Source organism: Rhyacophila brunnea, unplaced genomic scaffold, assembly GCF_057557595.1.
Source record: "Rhyacophila brunnea isolate RB1 unplaced genomic scaffold, BYU_Rbru_1.0 scaffold_7, whole genome shotgun sequence".
In the NCBI taxonomy this organism is placed as follows: Eukaryota; Metazoa; Arthropoda; class Insecta; order Trichoptera; family Rhyacophilidae; genus Rhyacophila; species Rhyacophila brunnea.
Window position 1 is genome coordinate 31293447 of NW_028233339.1, and position 17543 is coordinate 31310989.

The 17543-nt window shown below is 38.0% G+C and overlaps 1 protein-coding gene across 5 annotated transcripts in view; it reads right to left on the reverse strand.

Moving 5' to 3' along the window:
* The window catches only part of dom (domino helicase), a 49606-nt gene that overhangs the window by 13073 nt on the left and 18990 nt on the right, over positions 1-17543 (reverse strand). For 4 of the 5 annotated variants that reach the window (XM_085958003.1, XM_085958002.1, XM_085958001.1 and 1 more), the window contains 9 exons: positions 17340-17526; positions 17124-17260; positions 15372-15558; positions 14359-14817; positions 13789-14000; positions 13507-13709; positions 12885-13366; positions 10578-10892; positions 6885-7094 (listed from right to left, as the gene is read on the reverse strand). In XM_085958003.1, coding sequence (XP_085814129.1) covers positions 6885-7094; positions 10578-10892; positions 12885-13366; positions 13507-13709; positions 13789-14000; positions 14359-14817; positions 15372-15558; positions 17124-17260; positions 17340-17526 — 2392 coding nt within the window. Of the gene's footprint in view, positions 1-5793; positions 7095-10577; positions 10893-12884; positions 13367-13506; positions 13710-13788; positions 14001-14358; positions 14818-15371; positions 15559-17123; positions 17261-17339; positions 17527-17543 lie in introns of those variants that run through there. The other variant, XM_085958004.1, reaches the window with a different exon arrangement.

A 17543-nucleotide genomic window follows, 5' to 3' on the forward strand; every position in this document is an offset into this window, starting at 1 on the left:
GTAGCAAGTATTGGGGTTAAAATTAATTTTTTATTGTTGGGTAATCCTTTTGCAATTTCAAGTTGATTGTTTTATTAAATCGCTTCCAATATTCAAAAGAGAAAATGAAAGTCGATGATAATTTAAATAAATGTCAAATATTGAGCTCCGTGCAGTAATTATATTCCCACAAAACAGGGGAAATGTGGAAACCATCCAAAATGAAAAGAAATTGGTTTATGGCACTCTTTGTTGTGGTAAAACCATGATTTACAAATGGTCACATTTATTTAAACAAGATTGAGTCATTAGAAGACGATGACCGTTGTGAAAGGCCAAATGACGTCACTATGTATGAAATGTATTAAAATCGAAGATGCCCTTTTGGAAAATGGTCAGTTAAAACTAATCGAAGTCGCAGAAAGGTTCAATCAATCCAAAACAACAATTTCCAGAACTATACACGAAAATCTTAGGATGTCAATGGTAAGCGCAAGATGGGTGCCGCGGTTGCTTTTGCCACATCAAAAAAGTTACCGTGTGGAATGTTCTAAGCAGTTTTTAAAGCTGTTAGGCGTCAATCAAGACTAATCAAAAAAATTGTTACAGGAGATGAAACGTGGGTTCATCGTTATGACTCAGAGTTAAAAAAGGAGTCCATGCAGTGGCATAAAAAGGATGGTTCAGCCCCCAAGAAGTTTAAGGTCATACCATCGGCTGGAAAGGTGATGGCAACAGTGTTTTGGGATTCACAAGGAATCCTAATAATAGATTATAAATAAAAAGGCACCAACATCATGGGACAGTACAACGCTATTATTCTAAGTCGCTTAAAAGAATCTATTAAAGTAAAAAGGAGGGGTAAAACGCAAAAGGCGTGTTCTTAATTCATTACAACGCACTTGTTCATAAGGCTCAAATGGCAATGGCTGCTATGAAAAAATGCGGTTCCAGGAATTCCGTCATTCACCTTACAGTCCTGATCTGGCACCTAGTGATTATTACCTGTTTTCAAATTTGAAGAAAGACTTACATGAAAAACATTTTGATGATGATGAGTCCCTACAGTTAGCCGTATTTATAAAGATTTAGAAAAATTGATCGATAGATCTAAGTGGATTCATGTCCGAGTAATTATATTGAAAAATAAAAATCATATATGTATTCTTTTTTTCTGTCCCATTTCGCGAACTTATGGAACTCCCCTCGTACTCTCGCTTAACACTAGTATTGTTTGATTATGTACTGAATCACATAAGAGATGGCTTTTCTATTCAAATTATAATATAAAGCTTCATTATTTCTTACAAAATCAGTCAATATTTCATCATTTTCGCTTTATTATTACGTTTGCAGTGTTTACGCTGATTTTTTATTTTAAAATTGTCACCGCTACATGGCAAAGAACGTTCCAACTGTTTGTTCTGCTATGACGGCCGTTATGCAAATGGCGGCACCGCTATTTGACGTTACATTCACAACCAACGGTCTAGGAAACCAACACCATCTGGTTTACATAGAGAACATTTTAGTGATGTCAACCACTGCTACATAACGGCACTGCTTTCTTAGGAAAACCTAGCTTAAGTAACCTTTATTAATTCAGCGTCCTTTCATAATGTAGGCTCAATCTGAAAATTTCCTTAAACACCTTTGCATATTCAGATCAGCTTGATAAGTCTTCTGTACTGTGTAATTAATTGCATATGTAGATATAATATGTCCCTATGATTCAACTATATTTTCCTTCTTGATCTCCACAAAGGTGACTACGATGTTGCTGTTGATTTCTATGCTTATATAGTAGATATATTGATATGTTATGTATGTTCTTGTTAACTTCATTTCTACTGAGAATATCAATCAATCAATCAATCCGACCATGTCCGATCCAAATAAGATCATATGGGCCTCCAGGTTTGTATTAACAGATTTTTACAAGAAATGGATGTCAGCCACTTGCTCAACCTATTAGGTCCATACTCAGACCCATACACAAATTGACAAACAATATGTGTATTTGCCAGATCCGGGATTCGAACCTTGGACCCACGACGCTATAGGCCGGTGCTTAAGCATATAATATACATTTTCCAAATTGTTATCAGCAAACTGACATATCATTATAAATTATAATTGAATGGTGGTAGGTATGTACACGTATGTAGAGGTATACTTGCTAGTAGTGAAATCACTTTCCTACTAAACGTCACACCATTGTAAAGCCCATATTCCATTGGCAGATTGCGTCTGGCCCGATCGTCTGCCACGACTGTCAAACTCTATTCTCTATGGTTTTCAAGGATCGTGAGCGATCGGGTCGAAAGTGGAAAATTTTTTATTATCCGTCGTGCGATCCTTTCATTATCAAGCGAAGATTGCCGAAAGCGTACGAAAATAGCCGAATATGCGCCTGAGTCATGCAAATTGCAAACGGTCGTTCATTTCATTCTACTGGTCGATTTCAACTAAACAACTACAAGATGGCGAAAACTTAAAAAATATATATGGAGTATCACCGAGGACACAGTCCTCGTCGAATAAATACACGCCAAAGATATAGTGTGGAACGTAAAAAAACCCGCCATATTCGATGGCGATCACGCTGTTCTTCAGTTAGCCAACCTTTGACCCAGTGTTTTCGTTTACGGCGAGTCCTGACCGCCTGAGCCAGTTGAAATATAGCCATACTCGCTACAATAAATTAGTCTTTGGATTATTCGATTTCGATATTCGAATTAGGTACTCAATTGGTTTGGAGATTCAAGCTCGCCCAGTTATTCATGATGTAAATTAACAATAAGTATACAAACTTTCTATAAATGTCAAACGGCCGCATAAATTTTAACAGATCTAATGCTCGCTAGGTTTGACAGCTGACAGCTCAGTTTTGTTGACGTAAAATTGCGCGGGAATGCGTTCAGTGTAGCCACCAATCTAAGAAATATCTAGTTTTCACTCAACCTATATTTTTAATAATAGCAACACTAGTATTATTTTAACCAATCAAATCAAGGACCAACGAGATTGAATCGTTGCGTGTAATTGCAAATAGCTAGCCTAGCTAGCGACGACGGTTGGCGTCGATTGTTGGATCGGGTTGGGTCTGTGCGTCTGCCAATGGAATATGGCCTTATTACATTATTACCATTGACATTATATGACATATAATGGACACTGCATTAGAAAAGTAACAACACTCTTATTTTAATTCTGCTAATACACATCTAGCTATCAAATGACCTACTCATAAAAATTTCATTATTGTTTACATAAATCCATATAAAATCAATCTGCATTACAATAAGACTCACACAGGAGCGGTATTCATGTATCCGATATAAGTATCAAAGATACTCAGTTTACGAACGTGTATTCACATAGGGATGCACGTATGTATCTGCATGCAGCTGACATAATTTCACAGTTCAATTGTGAAGTACACAAACTGTGATATAATATTTCACCGAGAAGAGTATTATTTCATCAAAAGAAACAAGTTGTATTTTATTTTTATTCTACTCTGTACATGTAGAACCGCTCAGCTCCATGTTGTCTTTTTGGAAAATTGGGTTATATGTCATCACAGCATTTTGTCAGAGTATAGTCATCATAATCATAATCCATAAAGGAGAAAACAATCCAATCCCGTCAAATGTGTTCACGTAAATATTGAGATTTTGTATTTAATGCAGAGTGATGGTGTATATATATATGTTATACTACATATTATGTCTGTAGACATGTAAATTGCTTGTATTAATATAATGTGTGTATAGTGGAAAGAGTGGGGACGGGGAAAGTTCAGTGATCATCTTTGCTTCGCAGTGCTTGCTTATATCCCGGACGTTCGGATTGGCATTGCCGTTTTGGTGAAACATGTCTCTGTTTTTGAGTAGGAAACTTAACATCGCCGGTGCCAAGCCGAACGCGCGTCAGGCGACCGGTCGGAAACGATATAAACAAGCATAGGAGAGCGAGTGTGACACCAAAACAACAAACGTCAGGTATATAGAAACAACTGTAGCAAGGAAAAGTCACTTTATTTCCATTTTATAATTATGTACACATATATTCTCCAATCATCCTAACCGAACGATAAAAATGCAGAGGCTCGCCGCGAACCGAAAACGATTTGACGCGCTCTCTAACGGATCCACGACAACCGGATGGGAATACTGGGGGCCGATGCGTCGCCCAATGCATGATGATAATTTATTATACATTCTTTCTTCTGAGATAACTAAAACATATCTCCTCTCTATTAATATTTTATAGTTTAACCCGATCGGCGCGTTAAGTTTCCATACAAAAGATGTGCTGTCCGCGGTAGGTTTTTCGAAATGTTATTCTTCGCTGTATTATAATAAATACGGCAGTTAAAAATTGTGGCTACAACTGTTATCATGCCTAGATACATAAGGATCCAAGTGCCACACTAAAACACATAATGGAGTGTTGAATTTCACTGTGTTTACTTTAACAAAACTACCGTATTGCTTTGTTCGGATAAACTCTGTAGCCATTTTCTATGACAAAGCACTCGACTTCAAAACAAGTGCGCCGATGAAGGCAATTAATCACTGACTAATTTTATTTTACTCGTGTTAAAAACACTTAAAAATGCCATAAAAATTATTGAAAATAATAGCTTTTATGTGTGACTTATGAATTATTGTTAATTAGTGTAAGTTTTATTGATGACAAATCCATTAAAATTGGATGGTAGTCACCAGTTTTATTTCGTGGCATAGATTGTGTCAGCATTTTACATGTTTTATGGGCCATTCTAATTTAAGCGTAAAGGTGAGTCCACACTGGTTGAAAATATTATAATATTTTTTTTGTTTTTTTTTTTAGTGAAACTTGGATTTTGTAGATTACTTTTCAGTTTTATTGAGCATTGTATTATGTTAGTGATTGTCATTTTATGTTTTGTAAAAAAAACAATATTTATTTTTTGAATTGCGTAAATTTTTCCAAGTGCTATAAAAACTTTTTTTTGGGTAAGGTTTAAAAAATTTATAAGCATTAAATTGTACGCGAAGATAATATGTAATATAGTTGAAAAGTCAATATTCCATGATTTATATTTTATATTATATTTTATACCTACCCGTGTGTTTTTTTAGCAAAAATTTATACGTTTTATATATTCCTTCATAGTAATTCGTAATTTATTGGTAAAACTTGCAATCCTCTAAAATATAATAATATATATTTTTTCATTCCGTGTGGACGCATCTTTACTAAATATTTACGACTTGCAATAATGAGCTCGATTTATGACTTTGAAACAATTAGGGAGACACATGAGTAATAAATGACATAATCCAGAACACAAGTTCAAGTACATTTTTAGAAATATTACAACAAATTTCTTTTCGTTTTTTGGTTGTCTTTTTCGTATTCCCGCACATGATGTAAAAATCGCGGTGAATTCAACTTTACACGGTAAATACTCGGCGCACACTCAACTCGAATGAAATATATTTTGTATACCTACTGCGCAGCCGCGAAAAATACCGCGTAGATTTGAACTGATGCAATCGTACCGGCGAATCTCGATAGATCGAGGGGGTTCGAAAGATCGATGTTTATGAAATTAAAACAACATATTTTTGACAAAGTTATCGATATGGCGGTACGAACACGAATCAGAGCATTTTTCAATACAAAAATTAATACTATGCGTGAAGTATTTCCTACTTTACCGACATTTCAATTTTCGATATCAACAGTTGCGACATCCGCCCAGTATCAGAGCTTATGTAAAAAACAACATATGTCCCATCCGCGGCGATCGGGTTAAGAACTGACAGTTTCAACATAAAAAAGATATATTTAATTTAGATTTAAAAAAAGATCCTAGATTCAGTTAAAGCATATTTACACCGAGCTTAAAAATAAATTGTTCGCTTTCATATCTCATTCATGAGTTCACCGGCCTTGCCGGGCCTGCCGACCGCCCGGGAGACTTTGGAAGTCTTCCTCGCCAGGGTCTCCTTCTCGGGATTGCAAGATGCCCGCCGCGTTCTAAGAGCGGGCTCCAAGTTGGGAAAGGGCAGCGCTGTGATGCTGATGACGGGCTGCTTGAATATAATCATCGACGACAGCCCGTCTTCAGGAACAGACCTCGCCCTTCTCGTGACCCACGAGTCGAGCGGCCCATTCTTTGAAACATTACGCACGCCACGGAGAGCTGACCCTACTTTTCTTTTCTTTTTAGGCAAGAAATCTCTCCCTGGAAGTTTCACGGGAGACTCGACCACGTTCGCCTCGTTTTTTAAATCTACAGATTCATTATTTTCATAAACGTCCTCCACGGGAGGATTCTCTTTATCATCAGCTCCCTCGGACCCGTTGTCGAGGCCGGGAACGGGACGGTCGTCCGCATCGGCGGATTCGCGGGGATCAAGAATGATCCGATCTAGGCCATCGCGATTGCTCCTGGAATACGTCCGCCGGCGGAGGACGACAGACTCTGGGCGGGAGGCAAGGCTGCGCTTGCGGTTTCGGAAGCCACTCTTGCCGAGGGCGCCGGGGTCAGGGGGAACAGGACTCACATCCAGAGTCCAGAGATTGATCTGAACCGTACCCCGGGATCTGGTCCGCGGACTTTCCCCGGGGACGTTCGGAACGTCAGAATTTAAAAAATCTACTGGGGCGGTTGGGTCAGAAAAATTAGGATCAGAGTCTCTATCAGACGGTGGAGCAGCAGGCGGCCGCGTTTCAGGCGCGAGATCCCTGTTTTCAGCGTCGGACGGCTCACGAGTGGCCCTGCGATCAGACCGCACCGTTCTCCGCCCACTCCGGAGGCGAAGGGGCCTAACCCCAGGCGTCCTACGGGCTGCGGGAGGATTTCTAACGGTTGATGAGCGTCTGTTAGGTGGACGATCTGAGACCTGATTAGCCGCGTCCCTCCTTGAGAAAGTGAGACAGGCATCGAGGGCGGGGTCAGGCGGAGGAGGGCTGGGTGGCCTCTGCAATAGGCGCCTGGCTGCTTCCCACTCTCTCTTCTGCCTTTCCATTTCAGCTGCAGCCTGCTGCTCTGCGATGGCTGCCGCCTCACCGGCTTCCACCGTCCGCATAGCATAACGCTCCACCGGAGATAACTGCAAAAGATGCAACATTATCACTTTTTGCTCAAGATACATTTAGTTTCATTTAAAAATGAGAACAGCACAGAAAAAAACCAATGCACACATGTCAATCAAAAAGTCAAGAAAGGCAGAGCAAAATGACAAGGGCACCATAATACATAATCACTTTTATTTAGTCAGATTCACAATACATAATTATAATATGTAGACTGTGCACTCATATCAAAATTGAATGTGCATTTAATAATACTTAAATTTTTGGTTAATGTAAACTTATACATAAAGTAGAACCTCGGGAATTCAAACGCCGTTAAATCGAAATTCGCTCTAAAACGAATATTTTCCCAATTTTTACCCCCTAAAATTGTTTTATCATCCAAAAAGTTCGTTATAAATCGAAATATTCATTATTTCGTAATTCGAAATGAATTTTGGTCCGCAAGAGCAATTATTATTCATATAAATCGAAATTTATTTTTGTTTACTCAAAATATTTTGAAATTCATACATATTCCCGCCAGCTGTGGGCGAATCAGTGATTAGTACATTTAGGCCCCGTCCAGCGTCGGCACGTTTGTCGGAGCTTTGAGCGGCGCGCGCAACTCAAATGTATAACCAAATCAAGACAGTCTACAACATTTTCACACACGGTTATATGTTTAAGTTGCGCGCGCCGCTCAATGCTCCGAAGAACGCGCCTACGCTGGACGGGGCCTTATAGCGATGACGCTTTGGCGTCGCGTAGTAACAGGAACGCACAGGTGAGTTAGTTTCATTTGTTATCAACCCACGGCCGCACACCGAATTCGTGCAGTACAAATTATCATACAAAATTATCGATATAATAGAAAACAAATAAACGCGTGTATTCATAATACCCGTGTATTTCAATTAGTAGTTAGTCTCGTTGTTTTTATGTGTGGCTAGAGACATTTTTTATATTGTATACCTGTGTTTATCGATAGTGTTTCGGATTGACGTTTTTGTGACTGTGTTATTCTCGTATTTTGCTTATTTATGACATTTATTTATCGATAATGATTCGGACTGGGGTTTTTGTGACTGTCTTTTTAGTGTTATTAACTCAAGACAGACTTTATTATTTTATATTTGTGACAATGGCTGATGTAGTTAAAAAAACAATTTCAAATTGTTTCAAGAAATCCGGAATATCGTGCCACCCGCTCGATCCAATTCCGGAAGTTGAGGAATCGATACCAGAAAATGCGTTGTTAAACCCGGCTGATTTCTGTGATTTTGTTTCGTGCGACGACGGCTTGGTGACATCTGCTGTGAATGACGCGGGGACCGCGGAAGTTGCGATAGAGCATGAAGACGTAGTCGATGACGCAATTTCGGAAGATGAAAACGATGTCGATGAAACGCCTCCTTTACCGTCGAAAGTTGAATTATTTAAAGCTCTTGACATTATAAAAAGGCACATGTCGGGGACATCAAATATGCTGCAACATATTAAATAGTTACGACCAATTTGCTAGATATTTGATAAGCGAAAGTGAAATAGATCGTAAAAAGAGACAAGGAAAAATTGTGGACTACTTTAAGTGATTTATTTTAGTATTTTAATTAGTGTTTTATTGTGCACCTATGTAATTATATTGTCATGTTGAACAATGTGCTCATACAAAATAATTGCGGGTTTTATTAATTACCTACTTTCAATGAATCTTTTCGATAACAAACTGTATCTCACAGAGATTGTAGTCTTAAATTTCTTTACTGTATCTACTTATTATGTTTTTATCTTTTTTTTTAGTGTTTATGACCATGGCCATGACACTTAAACTTATAATTTTCGCACTCTAGTGAATAAATTATTTAAAGTTTATAAACTTAAGTATTCAATTTATACAGTGCAGTTCGGACACGTGCACACTTCTTGACAATTTACTTTTTTTAAATTATTATAAGAGAATCAACATTATAAAAAAATTTGTCATAATACTGACGTGTGACATCACTAATCAACAGATTTAGCAACTATGTATACTGTCATCATAATTTTGTTTATGTATACAAATTGGTGTTATTTATAATTGAAGGTAATTTGACGTGACGGCTGACCGAACACAGCATACAATCACGCTATTCACACTTGAGTTACTTGTACATACAGTAGATCCTCGATAATTCGATAAACGAATTCAATTACATTGAACTGCACAAAACTTTAAACAGTAAAACCTCGTTAATAAGAACACTGATAATTCGAAATTCGCTGTAAATAGAAATTTTCGCGAAAAAATGCGAAATAAAAATATTCAATAAATCGTAATTAAGTACACTATTTCATGAGCCAGTCATTGAAAATTGCAACAGATTCTTCTTAAAACATCATAAATTACTTATTTTAAGATAATATAAATAATACTGACATTTCATGACCCACTAACACACACGGAATCGGATATTTCATAGGCACATCTATGATCGTAAACAAAATTAATGAAAATCAAAAAAAATATTTTTCCCCCATACATTTCATATTTCGTAATTCGAATATTTTTTCAATTTTCGGTCTGTGGAATTCATATTAACGAGGTTTTACTGTAAATTCAGAATCCATTATTTTATTAATGTGAAAAACATGTTTTACAAGTAATCTTGGCACATAGCCATTAAATGGTTTTCAGAGAGAAAAAAGATTATTAAGTATACTTTTTTGGATAACTGACGGAATTACGTTTTTAATATGTATTTTAATAAATTATGAAATTGACAAAATTTTTTTTTCACCAGAAAATTCGATTTATAGTGATTTTTGCTAATTCGAAATCAAATTTTCATAGTCCCTTGGATTTCGAATTATCGAGGTTATACTGTACAAGACACTGCTTGATTTTGATTGAATTTGCACTATGACTACTGTTTCTGACGACAAATTCATTTGCGAAGTGCAAAATTTTTATGAATTTCGGGGAGCGTACCTGAATATTATGATCTAAATACCAATTTATTAATAGAGTAAAATGAAATTCATTGGTAGTAGGCGCCAAACCCAGGAACAAAGTAAAATAATTTAGGTGAATGGAATATTGCTTCATCTTCGTCAGGATGACATGAGTGAAGATAGTGAGCCGGATGACTCAGTTATCGAATAGCCTCACCTCGGCATTTGATGACATGCAAGACCTGCGTCAGTGGAAAACCTGTGGCACTCGTGAATTGGTGCAACCATCTGAGGCATCCAATGTTTGCTTTGATACTCACATGCAGCATGTCTACAAGACAAGACACCAATGGACACTAGCGATACAATACTAATAATAAATTATAAATGTTAGGCCATGTGCATTCAACAACCACTTGTGGATGCGACAAGTTGCAATAGCTCAAAGTTATACCTGCAGGACAGGTCATCGTCGTTATACTTAAAATGCAGTCGCATGAGTGTCTGGGTATAATGAATGTACACATAAAAGTGTTGAGAATGTTGCTTAATTTCTGTAAAAAAGTGAGTGTGTGAGAGCGCACCTGTTGCATGAGAGCCTGCAGTTCCAGCTCGGCCTTGCTGAGCGGCTGCTCTAGCTGTTCAGGAGGGGATTGCTCCTCAATGGGGATGGACTCATCGAACTCCGCCAGCTCAGCAGCCACCTCCGCACGAGCTGACCGTGCCGCCACCACGTCCGCCTCATCCTCACACTGTGCTAGCGCACTCTCCAACGCTAGCACACCACCCCCACCAGGGGCCCCGCCGTCCTCTGCTTCTGCCATTTCTCTGGATGCCACCTCCATTCGCCGGCCCGCATCCTCCTCTTTGCCCACATCGAATAAGTCTTGTATTGTCGACTAAAACGAAACAAAACCGCCAGCTAAATTAGACCTAACAATCCATTTCTGATCACGTAAATAATCAAGGTTTAATGAAAAATTAATATTTTTTAAACTACACAACATTTTAAAATGTGCCCATTTTTCATTGATAATAAATAATTTGGAATAGCCTTAGAAACCATTGGAAAAATCCTTGAAAAGACTGAGTAGGATTCGAACCCGCATCTCTTCAGTCTTAACACATTATGAGCGGGAAGGGTATTTCTACCCGCGCGCCGCACCGGTGCTTGTCGGCGGGACGGGTAGAAATACCCTTTACGCCGGCTCCACTTGAAGTGCGGGAAAGGTATTTCTACCCGATTATTGCATACGAATATTTTATGCCAACGGCTTGAAAATGTTTCAAACTACACACACATCTACAAAAAAAAATAATATACCGTCGTTTCATTTACTTACACACATACTCTTGCGCAGCCCATATGAGAGCTTGTGCGTGATAAAGAAATTTGTCTAGAGTCGATAAATCGGCGAACTATATTTCTGTAGACGATAAGATGGCTAAAACTATATCTGTCTTCTTTTCACACTTGTTTATTTTTTGATGGGTGAGCAGGAAGACAACATTTTGTGAAATATCGATGTATTTTTTAAACATGGTTTGTTCGCTGTACTGTGAATGCGATTATATGAATATTTTTATGATGTGTGATAAATACATATGTCTCTTTCTCAACTATAATAATATCCTTTGTGAGCGAGTGAAAAGACGACAATTCGTGATCGACGGAATGCATTCTTCGCACTTGTTGTAATATTGTGCGGCAAGATAACGCTGGTATGCGAGCGGAGCAATAAATTATTACATGAGTGGAAACCAATGTTATTTAGATGTCTGTAATCTACTACGATCTATATTGAATATCAGAATTTAATTTTCAAATACGCTATAGAACGGGTATGTTTTTACAAGTGAAATATATTTAAGTAATCGATATTTTATTTAATCTTTCAAAAATGGCTTCAGACAATTATGAAAGCGATGACGAAATATTCGACGATAAATTGTCTGCCTATTCTGGCGAAGATTTACCTGAATTAGGCAGCGACAGTGATAGCGACTACACATTTGGAAACCGCTGTGTGTTATAGAATATAATAAATATATGAAAGGGGTTGACCGTGAGGATCAGTATCTCTCTTACTACTCGATCATGCGAAGAACAAAAAAATGGAAAAAGATAGTTGTCATGTGTTTGTTAAATTGTCCATTTTATAAGGTATTAAATCCGACCAAAAGACTAACTAAGAAAAAAAAGACTACAAACAGTTTTTGCGTAGTATAAGCAAATTTTGGACAGCCGACCATATCGTCGAAACCTACGCAATTTTGGAAGAAGCAGGGTCATCTACATCACGATTACCGAGAAGAGTGGTTAAAAGTGATCATCCTGGTAGGTTATCACTCGATATGAAGAAGCATCGAATGATAAAAATTGTTACCGGTGGTAAAAAAAAATACCCACAAAGACAGTGTCGGTGTGTTCGGTGCACAAAAAGAAAAGTTTGACTAGTTATATGTGTACATTTTGTGACGTCCCCCTGCACGGGGGTGAGTGTTTTCATAAGTATCATACTTTATGCAAATATTAGAATAATAATTTTTTTGCGGGAATTTATTTATAGTAAATGGAATATTTTTTACGAAACCTACCTTAAATATGTGATTAGCACCATGTACTTACGTTATTTTAAACAATTTGTTCTAAAAAGAAACACAGCACTGGGGAGCAATATATAATGAGTGTGAATTCGAAATTTCATTAAAAAATAGCTGATAGTTTGGAAGATAGAGCAATTTTTGTAAAATTCGATTTTATTTCAATTTCCGCTGGTTTTCGCCCGCTGCGTGTACCTGTGCCTTTGTACGGGAGCCTGCGCAAAATGTGTTAAGACTCGGAAATGAACTGTGAGAAATGAAAGATGATGAGACTATCGAAAACTTACGCTCTTGAAATATGCGGTGGTGAAGTTCCCGCCTTCGATAGCGACGTCCCCCAGCATGCGCTTCTGATTGGCCTTCTTGAGAATGTTCTCCTCGATGGTCTTCTCTGAGACAAGGCGGTAGATGTGTACGTCCCGCGTCTGCCCGATGCGGTGGCAGCGGTCTTGGGCCTGAGCGTCCATGGTGGGGTTCCAGTCAGAGTCGTAAAACACCACTGTGTCAGCTCCTGTAAGGTTGACGCCCACACCGCCAGACCTCGTGGACAGGATAAAGGCGAATATGCGCGGATCGCTGTTAAAGCGCTCCATAAGCATCTGGCGCTGCTCAACGCGCGTCGTGCCATCAAGCCGCAGGTAGATGTGACCGTGGAAATTCAAGAATGCCTCAAGTACATCCAGCATCTTGGTCATTTGGGTAAATATCAACACTCTGTGTTGCTCAGTTCGAAGTTTTCTCAATAAATTGTCTAGGGTTTGAAGTTTACCTGCAAAAGAAAACAATTATTCACAGTTAAAAAACATCAGATTCAATTTTCATAAATTCCATATTAGTGTTTTTAAAACAAGAATAGTAGATGGATTAATTCTTATCAAACAGTTAATCAATCATAGGTTCTTCACTTACCGCAATCGTACTGAATAAGTCGAGGGTCAGGGAAATGCGTGGTCAAGTGCGTTTTGATTGGATGCAATAAACTCATGATGGGTTTAGCTGCATTCCTAATTTCACATTCAATATGTTTCTCTTCCTCCAGCCTCCAGGGTGTTCCATGGCTTATATTGCCCCGTATCGCGGGACCCATCGCACCACATATATAAACGACAAACCTAAAAACCAGAAATACCGGTGAATACAGGTTGTTGCGACCATTTGCACTTATTGTTTTGGTCCCAGATTTTTCCTCACCTCTTAAATATGTCACTGAACATGTCGGCGTATCCTTCAACAGTGGCGACGTCCCTTTGGATGGTGTCACAGAATTTGAAAGCGGGTACAGCACACGCCTCTCGCAAGTCCTCGCCGTAGAGAGGGCAAGCATCGCACCGTCTCTCATTCACATCGTGTAACATTGCGAGCAAAGCTTTTCTTCTGGCCTTTAATAATTCTTCAATGGATGGCTGCAGAAGAATATCATTATTATTTAACAATAATTATTATAACCTTTATAATCATAGACGCGACACATTGATGAAAGTTAAGTGCCGAACTAAATAGATTATATTCGAATGGAGGTGTCTTCCTTCCATTTACAAAAACCGATATCTTTGCTAACTGCACCAGCAGCACATTGATGACAACAGTGAAAGAAAATTTTTACTGTTTTCAGAAAAGACTGGATAGTAAGTAGACACGTGTTTTCTAAATATAATTTGAGATTTTTGATGTCCCTTGGATTTCGAATTTCCGAGATTACATTGTACATATTTATATCAAATCACAAGTTGAAAATACCGCAAAGATGGACAATCGACTGACCTGATAAAATTCACTGCGAACTTGGGGTTCCGTTTCAGGTGTGGGTTTTACGAGAGGAGAATGCGCAGCAGGAGCTCTAGCATTGGCCAGCTGTTTAAGGATGAGAGGTGTGAGGGGCTGAGACAGGGAATTCTTAGCGGACACCTGTCCCCCTTCGTTAGGCTTCAGATCGCTTCGGGTGTGGACGACCCTTCCTAAGGAGTCGGCGGAAGAGATCCGGGGGCTAGTTCCTACTCCTACAGCGGGCAGGGGTAGGCGGGCAGAGAGGGGCATAGCGCGCACGCTCACGTGGATGCGCACAGCTGCCTTGGGGCAGGGGGGGGGCAGCGGAGGCGAAGTGTCGATTTCTTCGATGAGTCTCCGTGGAGTCTGAAGTGATCTCACTCGATGCGACTCGAATGCGCTCACCGATCTCTCCGTGTGCAGAAGGTTCAAGTTCATTGCTGACAAATTTACACTCTGGAAACAAGTGGAAAAAAAAATTAACCAATTGGTAAATTTACTAATAAATATCAATGTACTTATTCAGGAATACTTTTTTGTATGGTAATTGTACCAACATTGAAAAAAAGGGGTTTGCACAGAAACCTTGATTATTCAGACTTCATTATCAGAAGCGTAAGCAAAAAATGAATGAAAAATATTTTTGGAAAATTATTTAATTACTTGCATCCCCAATTATCCCGGATAATTGAGGTTCTAATGTAGACAATTAAATTCAAAAAGTAGCAACTGAATCTCTGTAACTATATTTTTATGCTCTTACATGTAGAAAATCAATAATTACGCATGTTGGTTCATGCGTTGTTCAAGCAGGTGTAGACAATGAAAAATATTTAAAAAATTGTGTAAGATATTTCCGACTGGAAAAGGTAAACTAAATAACAGTGCAATTTTAAAGATGAGAACTATACAAGAGCTCTTTTCAGAGAACAATATACTTATACTTATAAGTGAATTTAAGCTTTAAAATCATTTAATGGAATCATATTGACAACATGTTTCACTTTCACCTTGAGAGGGTCATAGGTGCTGAGGTTGTACACGATGGAAGGTATCCGATAGTCGATGCCCTCCATCTGGAAAGGTGATATGGTCGGCCTGACTTCAAACAGGTTGGGGTGGTTGCACACTTTTCGAAGCTGCATGAGCACATTGATGACGCTCAGTAAATTTCCTGAAGATAAGGTCTCTCTCGTCCTTGGAAGAAAAAGAACAGTTAAAGGAAAGGCTACTTTCATTATCAGAAAAAACTGGGAAGTATGTGTTTCCTAATTATTATATTTGAGGCTATTGAATTGATAATTCTATGCAGACCATGATTTCTTTTTAATTTATTATTCAAAAAAAATTATATAATTATTATATTACACATTCTTTTTAATACATACTAGAACAGGCCGTGAGGCCCAATAGGTCCCCATACACGTACAGTTTGAGTAACAGGTTGAACATGCCAGTTAATACGTAATGGCGGCCATACAGTTATCTTTGGTAGATAATCTGCTGCGCCCATAGACGGACGGTTTTCGACCTGTCAGATGTCTGCCAGGTTCAAACTGCCGGCGGCCCCCCACTCCCGTGTTTATGTAAAACTGTTGGAATTTCGACTCGCCAAAAGTTCTCGGGTGACACTAGATCTTGGTAACGTTAAGTAGAATATACCGCGCAATACAACTGCAGCTGGTGTTGCTTGTTATAAAATACAAATTCATTTATTATTAATAATGTAATAATAAAGTTTTGTAAAAGGTTTTTACGAAGTTATAATTATTTATGTAAACATATTATTTTATATAATATAATATAAAAGTTATTCTGAAAATATAGACTAATAACTCAGTATTCAAATTTTATTTATTGTATGTAGTGAATATTACAAATTATTAATTTAATACGTTCACAACATAAATTAATATACCTACCTAATTGTGAATGACAATGTCGGTAAATCTAAATAAAATTTACGTATATATTTTAATAATATCATAGTAATTAATTATTATACTGATGATTGATGTAAATATAATTTTGTGGCATGTTTAAATTTATTGTATAAAAATCAATATATAAATATTACCGTATTCTAAAAATATGACCAAATATATAAATACTGACTCATATGTCCATTAAAGGGAATAATTTATTCAAAAGAAAAGATTATAGATCATATTTTATATTCACACGAATGTGCATAATATTGTTTCGGTGAATCGATAAAATACACAATCCACTAGTGAAATCATGATTTATTATACCAACGTCATTTGTGTGTATTTTATGTCAATTTGTTTCTAATAAAAACAATTATAATCATAATAAATTCAAAGTAAAATTATTCGTGTATCAATATCGTTCAAGTATACCCTTCTTAAAACTAATTTAAACACTACCCCTGTATATTATCTCCGCGAACCTAACCTCCATGGTTTTTGACCCTTGCTCTGCCACAGACAATAACTGTACGTTAAGGGTACGTCTGTTGACAGTTCGATAGATTTAAATGGGGTAGTTGAACTAATCTGTGGTGTGCCCACTAACGTAGAGTTATTGTCTGTGCCATGTTCAACCTGCTACTCAAACTGTACGTGTATGGGCAGCTAATGACAGGTGAACGTTGAGAAAATCACATAAATATATTGTGACTTCGCCAGTAATCAATCCCGAAACCCCCGGATGAAAGACAAGCGCCTGATACACTGGACAACGAGGGCCTACTATTTCCATGAGTTGCAAATTTAATGAATAGGTAAAAATAAACTCACTTAGCCCTCGACATGAAGTCATCATACAGAAATCGCTGTCTTTTAGAGAGTCTGCACATAATTATGTGTTCATATTTCTTTGGCATCTGTTTCTCCACTTCCGATTTTAAGCGTCTCAAAAGAAAAGGCCGTAGGACCTGAAATCACAGCATAAATGAGTCTCAACGAATTGCACACAAAGGGAAATGGAACAATTTGGGAAGGGGCGAAACTGACCTTATGCAGGCGCCTGATAATATTTTCGTTGTATTCTGAATTTCCTTCAATCATGCCGGTCACGGGATTACTAAACCACTCCTTGAACTCCCTATGAGAGGCAAAAATATCAGGCATCAAGAAGTGCATCAGCGACCACAGCTCCATCAGGTTGTTCTGGAGAGGAGTCCCAGTCAACAGGAGTCGCCTGAGGAAAGAAAAAGA